This window comes from Morone saxatilis, unplaced genomic scaffold (genome assembly GCF_004916995.1).
Source record: "Morone saxatilis isolate NCDOM2014 unplaced genomic scaffold, NCSU_SB_2.0 Contig2, whole genome shotgun sequence".
Taxonomy (NCBI): domain Eukaryota; kingdom Metazoa; phylum Chordata; class Actinopteri; family Moronidae; genus Morone; species Morone saxatilis.
Window position 1 is genome coordinate 13,865,164 of NW_023339762.1, and position 11,774 is coordinate 13,876,937.

Genomic DNA, 11,774 nt, shown 5'->3' on the forward strand with positions numbered 1-11,774 from the left:
AACACGGGTTAGTGCTGTTGCCTGGGCGTGCAGTAATGTATGCAGGCCTGGATCATGGATGCACTTTGGGGGGGGGAAGGGTTGCCAGGCGGCCCTGCGTCTGACGTCATGACGCTGGAGAGAGGAGGCGATGAGGAGGAAGGTGCAATAAACACACAGGGCGTCTGCGCCTATCTAAGTAGGACAATAAAGTGAAAACGGCATCAATGCTTTAACAATGGATTTGGCAGATATGCTTCTTCTTAAAGTTTTCCTCTTCGCGTGCTTGCTAAACTACACCCAAGGTGAGTGCGGCGTTTTTTTTCTCGGGGTAAAAAAATATAAAAATAAATAAAATAACCTCACAAGTTGTGTTAAATCCACGGAGCGCAGAAAGGCTGATATAGCCGCCGTTAGCTAACAGGAGGGATCAGCGGGGCCTGCTTGTTATGAAGAGGACTGCACCCTTTTCAGCCCCGTTACTTCAACCCAACAAACCACACACGGAGCAAAAGCTGACTCGGATCGGTGCGGTCGATTGCAACCAACCCACATCGCGGAGTGTTTTCCGCCGGTTGTCACCGTGTTTGTTCGTTGTCAGACTCGGCTCGGTGGTGTTGTTACCGTGCGGACAGAGCCGACAGCCATTGTTGTGAGCAGACGGGAGATGCCGACTGGTGAACGGACCCGTTAGCTCCTGTGCTAGCTCACACTTGAGCCGCTAACATGTCGATTCCTCGTTGAAATAAAAACCCCACACAACGTTATGCGCTGATATTGTGTTACTCTGCATCGTGCCCGCGGTTAACATTTGTTTGACACAAGTTTTTTTATGTTCCCTGGCGTTATTTCGATTTTTCTGGTGCTGATAGCTGGTCAATAATGTGTTTTATGCTGTTCTCTATTGTAACCGAGAGCCGCAGTAAGTGGAGTCTTATTTAGAAAATAATCTGTATGTGTGATTGTTTTTGTTCTTGTGGGAATTAAATTGCCCCTTTCGTAAAAATGCTGTTTTGGTTTGTGATTTACCTCTGGCAGCATACACCTGCTATATACTGCTACCGTGTTTATACATCTTATATTAGCGAAATAAAATAAGATATGTAGGATTTTGTTTGATTAAAGTCTCAGTCAGCTGCAGGGTCCATATTTATATTAAAGCATCGGGAATGGTTTTAATCTCTTTACGGATCCTTTGTCAAACTGTCAGAAAGTAGCAGTCACAACTTTTTTCACATTATAGGGCCATCAAATGATTGTATGTGATTGTTCTGCACCATGTAATTCTATTAATCTTATGTTGTTTTTTCCAAATATTGCAATATGGCCATGTGCAGTTTGTTTTGATAAAGAGAAAATGTGTGAGGAAACATTATAATTAAGTCCTGTAGTGCTGCAGAGGTTCCCTGGAACTATAGATCTTATTTTCCAGATGTGAGAGAACCTGTTTGTTGCTACAGACCCCAACAAATGTCACATTATTATGATGTGAACCGTTGTTTCAGAGAAAATGAACATTTTGATGCAAAAATAGCAATTCCCTCTAACTGTAACTCATTTCGCAATCGCAAATGTAGGAAACAAGAATCTTTTGTGTTTGCGATATTCATTTGTTAAATTAAGATATTTCAGAGTAGTCGTGGCCTTCACTTCTCATGCTCACCTCAATGAAAAATTTAATGTTAGCGCCTAAATATTTCATAATGCACATGAACAGAGAACTAGCTGAAGCCTGGTCTACTTACCCATCTTTGTTACACAGTTGCACTGAATCCTGTAATTTATGGCTCACTAGTCAGGCATAATTACCTGTCAGACGGTACTAATTATATATACTGCATTCACTGAAAATACTTTATTTTGGTTTATATGTTATGGGGCAAGATCTGATCTTACAGATCCACCAGCTGTCTAAACATCAGAAACAAAGTAACTTTAAGAAGGGTGGAATTGGCCCTAAACAAAATTACTATGTTTTCTCGAAGTGGAGTTTGTCAGACTGTTTTTGAGTGTGAAACAGTTAGTGAAATGGGTGGAGGTGCTCGAGAATCTTTTTCCTTCGAGCTCGCCACCCACTCTTCTGGTGGCAAAATAATAATGCTGTGACGCTGGGGGCTGTTGTTGAGCACAGCTCCAAAACTGGCATCCATTTGTCTTAAATGGATTTAGCTGAAAATAGGCACCTACATTCTCCTAACATGTACCATGTCTCAGTTATTTACCGTAAAATGTCGTTATTCTCCAGTGTCACTGTAAGGCCCTGAATTTGAGTATCTAATGCTTGAAATGCATTGCCTAACAAACAAAACAAGCCTTTTTAAGTTTAACTTCCATCTGCTCAGAAAAGTACATGTGACAGACACACTGTTACAGACTTTCTTCTTTAATTCATATTCTGTATTATGAGATCTCTGGCTCATCTATGTACACAATTTATTTCTGATCCAATTAGATACAGTACATACATGTACAACCTAGACAAAGAGATTGTATCTGTACACCTGGGATGGCTGTTTTTGTTGTTGTCTTTACTTGATTCTATAAGGATATAAGATTAAGATAAGAATTTCATTAATGTTCATAAGGTGTGTATTTTCATTGTTTGTGCTGATAACAGGAGTTCATGTGTTGTTGTTTTTTCCACAGGACACTACAGAAACCCCCTGAACAAGTACATCCGTCACTATGAAGGCCTGTCCTACGAAACGGAGCTTTTGCACAGCAACCATGAGAGGGCCAAGAGGGCACTCACTCATGAAGACAAGTTCCTTCACTTAGATTTTCATGCCCATGGAAGGTTTGTCAGTTTTTCCAGATATTACTCTAAAGGGAAAATCTGTCTGGATCTCTCTCTATTTTTATGTCTCCTCATCTATGTCTTTATTTCTTGTCTGTGTATTTATTTGCAGAGCTCATCCCATATGTCCATATTGTTTATGATTAAAGATGGAGGTTAGCTGTAGCAGAGATTTGCAGTGTGATTCACAGTTATTTACATTTAATCCTGTTTTATGAAATCACAAAGCTGGCTGGGGTCTTCACACTGACTCTGTGGTCAGGAGGGATTTAAATCTCAGCATTGGATTCTTTCTCTAAAGTTGCTATGGTCTCAGTTAAGGGAATACCAGACATTACCTAGTTTCAGCCTCTCAGTTGTGAGGATTTGCTGCTTGATTGGGCTTCTGTGATAGTAAACTGATCATTTTTGGGCATGGGATTGTTGGTCGGACTTAATTTGGGCATTAGATTGTAACAGGCTTTTTTTTTTACTGCTGTTTGTCATTTTTTATTTATTTCCCCCCACAATCTAAATACATGCAGGTCAGGTGAAGTAGAAGCTGGTAATCTGTTTGTGCATATATTAGGTAGCGCTGTGATGGATCAGGTGTTTGCAGGGTGTTTCTGTACACTTGATACCTGGGTGGGAACCCCCTGAAGCCATAAATGGCTGGATTGATGGACTCATGTAGTCCTTGTCATGGTTCTTTATCCAGCATTATGACAAATTGGTGTTATTCAGTAGAAAGTGTCTACATTCTCCATGACAAAGTCAAGACCATCTGGCTGGGAGCTTGGCAATTGCTGGCTCTTCGTCCTGCCGTGTAGCACGGCCTGCTGTTCCCAAACTCTGATGCTGCTTAATAGGGGAGAGAACGATAAGAGCCTGTGCAAACAAACACAAACAAGGAAGAGGTCTGTTCCTTTGAAAAGCAAGAATGTGTCAGTTTCTTTCGCTTTGATTCATGACAAAGCTAGAGACACAACTCAGATTCTAACAGTTAATTTGCAACACCCCATCTTCCTTCGCTTGTACGTGTTGACTGATTGAATTGTCATGCACCTTACATTTTCCCAGAGATTAAGTCATATTAGAAAACAACTGTGGTGCAATAGATTCTTTATACGCACAGGAGCAGATTTTTATGCCTGGCTTACAGAACAGTAACTTACACACAATACAATCATACAATAAGAGCACTGTGTAGGTGTTACATGATACCCAAGGTTTACTGTAGCATCTTTGTTTCTCTGCCATATGTTTAATCACAAAAAACAGCATTGTTTCAAGATGTCCTGATTTTCTGTTCCCTCTGTTACAAGATGAAGACTGCAGTTTCCCTTGTGCAACAGAAAACAGCTTAGATGTTTTCTCTGCTAAACCATGCCCTTCCTTTTCCCTTTTCCCCCCTTTCATTAGCATTCTCCTTTTTCTCAAAGGCTGGGTGAATATTGCTTACCTCCCAAAGTGAGACCCAATTCCGATCCAAATCCATAGGCTCACACTCTGTGACATGAATACTATCAGCAGACAGTTTGGGGACATCGCAGAAACAAACTTCTCACACTATAGATAACACTGTTGTCCCACATTGTAACCTGTGTCATCACATACAGATGTCTTCCTATTGTATATAGTTTTTATGTCTTTGATTTCAGGCATTTTAATTTACGAATGAAGAGGGATACCACCATGTTTGCCCAAGATTTGAAGGTGGATGTTTCAGGAGAAGAGATTCCATATGATACCTCTCATATCTACACTGGAGAAATCTATGGTAAGATTGTCCTTCTCATTTTAATATACTAGTTTTTATGCGTCTGAAACTTGAACTTTGAACTGATCTTGTGTGAATCCTCTGTGACAATCCTCTGTAATTCCCAGGGGAGAAAGGTACCCTGACTCATGGCGCCATTGTGGATGGTAAGTTTGAGGGCTTCATTCAGAGCTACCACGGTACCTACTACGTGGAGCCTGCTGAGAGATACCTGGGGGCAAAAGACGTGCCCTTCCACTCAGTCATCTATCACGAAGACGACATACGTGAGTCCCCAGCAACTACACAAATACTAAATACTTTGATAGTCCATTTTATTGTAATGATTGAGTATGTGTAATTGGATGCACGCATATTTAAGTGTATGGTGGGGAAAGTGCAAGGTTAGGGCAGCTGAGCTGATGGAGGCAGACTGGTGTGATCGCCCTCCTGGGAGCATGCATACCAGGGGTGCTCATTAGCTGAGTAACACGATCTTTCTCTCAGGCTACTGGCTCCTTTTAGCAGTCTTTACAATGTTGGTACTGATAGAGAGCACAAAGCCTACTTTACTACACTGGCACCCCCTAATTTGAAATCAACTGTGTACATATAGTATGTGGCTGAGGGGCAAATTAAACAGAAATGTGAGTGGAATCACTAATAAGAGCGACGGGAAAGTAACAGCTCACATAGCAAAGCTAGGCTCAAGTGGCGTGTAAGTACATCCATTAGCTGATCATGAATAGCGCCAGAAATAGACTGACTCAGGGGGTTAAGTAGCTAACATTGTCTCCCATAATCCTAACAGTGTTGTGTCTGCCTCTCTCACTCAGACTACCCGCACAAGTACGGCCCAGAGGGAGGCTGTGCTGATAGCTCAGTGTTTGAAAGGATGAAGAAGTACCAAGCCTCTGCCGTAGAGATGCCACCCAAGGTGAACTTAACCACACACCACAGTTAAACCCTTATAGTGTCTAGGGATAGTTCGGCTGAACAGGCAGGGTCAAAGATACCCGCGGATGGCCTTTTTTGAGTCTCTGTGCATTTTTAAGTTATATTAAGTGATGAAAATAGCTTTTCTCAGCTTAATTAATGGACGTCTACACGATTAGTTAGTAGCTCATCTGAATAGCAGGGAAAAAATTGGGGTGTCCATGAAAGTATTATCCTTATGGGAATTTTATATTTTAAAACTCAAGTTAAGCTTGTAAGCTTGTCCAATAAGTTTGGATACTGTATTTTGAACTAGTCAAACATTAGTTAACCCTTACATTTGAAACCCCCTTCTCACGTTTTTTTCTAATCCAAGCGAAGATGGTAGATGGTCCTCGATCAGTTTGTACCACGTGACCGAAGGCTGTCCCAGGAAAGATTTTCCTAGTTGACTAATAGTTGTTAGTTCAAGCCATTAGTTGACTAGAAGTCGAATATTTATGTAATTTAATTATTTAAATATATAATATATATATATATATATATATATATATTATATATATATATATATATAATATATATATATATTTAATTATTTAAATATTTATATATAATATAGTATTATTTTATTATTTATATATATATATATATATATATATATATAAATATATATAATATATTATATATACTATTTAATTATTTAAATATATATATATATATATATATATTTAATTATTTAATATATATATACATGATATATATAGTGATATAGTATATATAGTATCTAACAGCCGTCTGTATGAATGGAAAAAAGTCAATTAAAAACACAGAATAAATAACTTCACAAAAACAAATACTCGCAAACTAACTGACACAATGGATGATGTAAAAAAGTTACTTACTGTACAAATCAACTCACTCCAGACACACGCCTCTCCCATTTTATGCCTCTCCTGTCTCTGCCTGAAACCGCAGTGTCTAGTCCTGGTTGGAGCCACTGTAAATAATTTGGTCTCCGGTGACATTGAAGGCGGTGTTTGGTCCTGGCCGTGGTCACTGAGAGGCTGCTCTGGCTATGGTGCTCATACTGGCCCACACTCTAATGCTAGTGGTGTTACGACCTCCCCTGGTTCTCGCAGTCCGGGCACCGTCAGCTAATAGAACCACTAACTAGCTAGTAGCAGTAGCTAGTACAGTTAGCACATGCAGCAGTGCTGTAGTATTAGGGTACGGCCCTAACATGAACTTAAAATAAACAAATGTATTATTACCTATATTAATATATATTGATATTTCTTTCCACTATATCTCCCCCCAACCAAATCATTCCTTTAAGTATACATTTTGTGCTTTGGTCCTATTATTTCATCCTTTTTTCCCACCATAAATAAGTAAGAGACATTTACAGTACAGTATGTTCCTCTGTGGAGTTGGAGTTCATGAACATACAGCAACTACTGCCTAAAAATACCCGACATAATTTATTTAGTCACTGTTTGGTTGAAAATGCTATATATATGTTTTATTTAACTGTCTACTTCCTACTCTCCATCTCTGATGCTGCTCACCCCAGGAGCTCCACACTATGGTGGAATCTAATGACCCCGTGCTGCTGAGGAAGAAGAGGATGGCCCAGGTTGAGAAAAACACCTGCCAGCTTTTCATTCAGACTGACCACCTCTTCTACAAGTACTACAAGACCAGAGAGGCTGTCATTGCTCAGGTGATACACAGTCACTTTTACTCACACATGCTACCATGGTGCTGTTAGAATTAGATTTACACAATCTGTATATGGGATTTTTCTTACATTGGTTGAGAGGCATATTTTTAACCAAGAGTATAAAGGCTAATTAGTATCAGAATAATAACACCTCTTACTCAGTGCAAGAGCTGACTCATAACACTTACAATAGAGGAACAAAACTAACTATAAATCCATCTAAAAAATACAAATAATCACTCCAATTAGGGTTGTATGTAGTAATGCCTCGTTTTCTGTTAAATTTTAAAACTAGTCCACAACAAATGGCAAATGTCCATAAAAGTATAATTCCCCTATAAAGATGGAATGTTTAAGGAATAGTTTGACATTTTTGGAAATATGAGTATTTGCATTTTGGCAGAGAGTTAGAATATCAGTACCAAAACAGTCAGTTAAGATATAACAATTAGGGAGCTTTGGAGGTTCTGGTAGGTGTATTTAGTTACCTTTTGACAGCTGAGGCTATTTAATTGGGCACATATCATTTTTCACGAGCTACTTTGCTCAAAACAGAATGTCCTGGTTCAAAACTATTACGTTTATATGTTTAGATTATTGATATGATATGAATTAAAGTTTAGGGATGTTTCTACCTCTGACGTGATGCAGTCCAATATGCAGTAATAATTCTTAGGATGGGCTCGGGGCAGTTAGCTCTAGTTACTCAATTCCTTATTATTTACCTCTTTACTCTATATGTAAACTGTGCATTCATTGTTTTCTACATTCTAGTTTTACACAGTATGGTTTAAATCTTTGTCTTTCAGATCTCCAGTCACGTCAAGGCCATTGATGCTATCTATCAGGGCACAGACTTCATGGGCATTCGCAACATAAGCTTCATGGTGAAAAGGATCAGGGTAAGCCTTGTACAGATTTCAAGTCCTGTTGTTGATTTCTTCCCTCTGAACTCGCCGTCACCCTCTTTGTGTAGATAAACACCACCAGTGACGAGAGGGACAGGTCCAACCCGTTCCGCTTCGCCAACATCGGGGTGGAGAAGTTCCTGGAGCTGAACTCGGAGCAGAACCATGATGACTACTGCTTGGCTTATGTTTTCACCGACAGAGACTTTGATGACGGGGTGTTGGGTTTGGCCTGGGTCGGAGCCCCTTCAGGTACTGAAAGGCAGTCGGTGTGTCATCTGTGATCAGCAACTGCAATAAAAATCTGGCCTATTTTTAAACCTTAGTACAACACATCATATTCTTTGTACTGGGTTGTAGGCCCATTATCGGTAGGAACACCCAGTCCAAAGATTATTCAAGGAAAAGCATCCGTGATTTACAGTATAAGTTAATTCTGACTTATCTACATTGTACATTGCAGCTACAAGAAGGAAAAGTGTCAGTGGTATTTGGGATTTCAAATGCTGATTGATTGAGACTGTTATGAGAACCAACTGCAGCTTCAAATATCAACTCAGATAATATGCAGACGTGATGATTCCCAAAGGTTTGCTTGCACTCTGTTACTGGTGTGGTAAAGTGAAATAGCAACATTGATTGAAAAGTTGTCATGGCTTTAATCAGATTCTCCCTCCCTCAATGAGTAAAATCTTTCATGTTTTGTAGCTGTGGTCTGAAAGAAGGTTTGCTCCAACTTGTGCTTTTTATTTAACAGGGAGCTCCGGAGGCATCTGTGAAAAAAGCAAGCTCTACTCGGACGGAAAAAAGAAGTCCCTCAACACTGGTATAATCACTGTACAGAACTATGCCTCCCACGTACCTCCAAAAGTCTCCCATATCACTTTTGCACATGAAGTAGGACACAACTTTGGCTCCCCGGTGAGTTACTTAGATTTGCCACATTAATGCACGGTGAGAAGGAATTTATTAGGCTCCTACACTTTGTCCCTTCTTCTTTTTAACCCTGTGATTTCTTTTTTTCCTTCTCGCTCTCAGCATGACTCTGGATCTGAGTGCACCCCAGGAGAATCCAAAAGTCAAGACAAGAAGGAGAAGGGCAATTATATCATGTATGCAAGAGCTACTTCAGGAGACAAGCTCAACAACAATAAGTTCTCCATCTGTAGCGTGCGCAACATCAGCCAGGTGCTGGAGAAAAAGAGAAGCAACTGTTTTGTCGGTACGTCATTCTGTTTTAGTCCGAACTAGGACCTTCATCTTGACAATTTAAGTCCAGTTAATTTTAAACCAAAATATAATTACACTTTCCCTGTAATGATGAGATTTCAACCAACCTTAATTAGTTAATTAGCTTGTAATAGCTTTGAAAAGCAATCTTGGCATTATTCCAGTGTTATATTTGCTGACAGTATTTCTTGTCACACTCTCACAACTCTCTAACCAGTATCATAACAAAACAAAACATTCACTCAATCACTTAACCATATGATTGGCATGACTAAAAAGCTTATTCTGTTTTGCACATGCGGTTCAAAGTCTGCCTTACACTTGCTCCAACACACTGACAAAGATTATCTGTTTGAGTGTGATGTTGCATTGGGCTGTCAAGGATCTGTCTCTTTTTGAACACTTTGATTTTGTTTCCCTCTTTTTGCAGCTTCTCATTTTCTTCACAGCAATATTTGTTTGGTTTGGTTTTGTAATGAGACAGCTTTCATAGTAAATGTCTGATTCTCATACACTTTTAGCCCTCAGTACAAAAAGTCAAAGTATGAAAGAACGTGTTCCAGTTTTTGCGGACCGGACTCAGTGTTTATTTTTTCCTTCCCCAAACAGAGTCTGGCCAGCCCATCTGTGGAAACGGCCTGGTGGAGCCAGGAGAGGAGTGTGACTGTGGCTACAGTGATCAGTGCAGGGACCAGTGCTGCTATGACGCCAACCAGGCGGACAACAAGAAGTGCAAATTAAAGCCCAACAAAGTCTGCAGGTAGATGTGGATGTTGTTTTTCATATTTCACAAGGAAGATCTGCCAGCTAATTTGTGATAAGTCTCAGCTGAACACTTTTTCTTTCCCACTAGTCCCAGCCAGGGTCCTTGTTGTACTGCTGAGTGCTCCTACAAGGGTCGTAACGAGAAGTGTCGAGAGGAGTCAGAGTGCGCTCACCAGGGCATGTGTAATGGAGTCACTCCCCAGTGCCCCACATCTGAGCCCAAGGCCAACTTCACTGCCTGCCACGGAGAGACTCAAGTCTGCCTCAACGGGGTGAGTGGCTGAAGACTTCACAACTGGAAGAACCCGTTGTTATAGCAACTTTATATTCATACCAGTCAGTGTCTGATCTCGCCTTTCCTCATGCTCCTCCCCCGCAGGGCTGCTCCGGCTCCATCTGCGAGAAGTATGGGCTTGAGGCGTGCACCTGTGCCAGCCAAGATGGCAAAGACGAGACCGAGCTTTGCCACGTGTGCTGCATGGAGAAGAGTGAGTCACTTAGCCTTTCCCCCACCTTGCTAATTAGCATTTTCTTTTTATAAAATGGTCATTTGAATTGTTTTGAATTGTTTTGAATTGTCTGTGATTCATCTCCACAGTGAATCCCAACACATGCAGCAGCACAGGATCTGAGCGCCTGGCTCGTTTCTTCAATAAGAAGGTGACCACGCTGCCGGCCGGCTCGCCTTGTAACGACTTCAAGGGCTACTGTGACGTGTTCATGAAGTGTCGTCTGGTGGATGCAGACGGACCCCTGGCCAGGTTGAAGAAGGCCATCTTCAACCCAGAGCTCTATGAGAACATTGCAGAGTGGATTGTTGTATGTATCAACTTCTTGTTTCTGATTGGATGATTAGTTTATAATTATGAGGTTGTTTGTGTTGATTGTGCTTGATTTGCGCTTCGTTCTCTTCCTAGGCCCATTGGTGGGCAGTGTTATTGATGGGTATCGCCCTCATCATGCTCATGGCTGGCTTCATTAAGATCTGTAGTGTGCATACACCGAGCAGTAACCCCAAACTACCCCCTCCCAAACCACTTCCAGGTGAGTCCAGAGATTTGAAAAGAAAGTCAATCATACCAGAGAAAATGTAGCTTTCACATGTTTATTTATGCAAACTTAAACATGTGGTTGACAAACCATGTGTTTGAAGTTTGTTCACATATATTTCTTTATAACTGATGATGTACCACCTGCCACTCCACTGCACTGAAGCATGTTGTTCATCTGCAGGTTGTTGTATTGAAGGTGTTAGTGATATTATGTCCATCCACTGAATAAAAAATGTTCTGGTTGTTGCCTCTGTTGAGGCACAGGCATAGTTTGTTAAATGAAAAATGAAGAAAATATATGTGGTAGATAATTAACTTGCCTTTTAACCAGAGACTTGTACTATGAACCAGGTTCAACATTCCCAGGATATCTTTTCCTTATCTGGCTTCACTAACCCTATCAACTGCAATCTATGAATGAATGTCATAAAAGTAGTACTTAGTAACATCTTTATTGCCATACCACACACTGGGACTTTGGTCTGTCCCAGAGGAAAGATGAAAAGCGTGAAAGAAGTGTGTTAAAATCTTTCCTTACCAAACAAAAACTGCAGTCCTGGGTCAGATCTGGTTCAGCAACCAAAATAGGCTGCGTCAAAAATGCAGTATTGGTATTATTGTACCCTTATTTATTTATTTATTTATT

General features: G+C 40.4%; 1 protein-coding gene across 1 annotated transcript; it reads left to right on the plus strand.

The window, feature by feature from the left end:
* Positions 1-99: 99 nt before the first annotated feature.
* Positions 100-11,120, plus strand: LOC118330395 (disintegrin and metalloproteinase domain-containing protein 10-like; the record flags this gene model as incomplete). The annotated part of the gene is given in 15 exon segments (XM_035664895.1): positions 100-284; positions 2,626-2,776; positions 4,417-4,535; positions 4,643-4,801; positions 5,351-5,451; positions 7,024-7,173; positions 7,983-8,075; positions 8,150-8,333; positions 8,839-9,002; positions 9,120-9,303; positions 9,921-10,071; positions 10,165-10,348; positions 10,456-10,564; positions 10,675-10,895; positions 10,994-11,120. Coding segments are annotated over 15 exon segments (2,164 nt in total), but the record flags the coding sequence as incomplete, so codon positions are not given.
* Between the last annotated feature and the right edge of the window lie 654 nt (positions 11,121-11,774).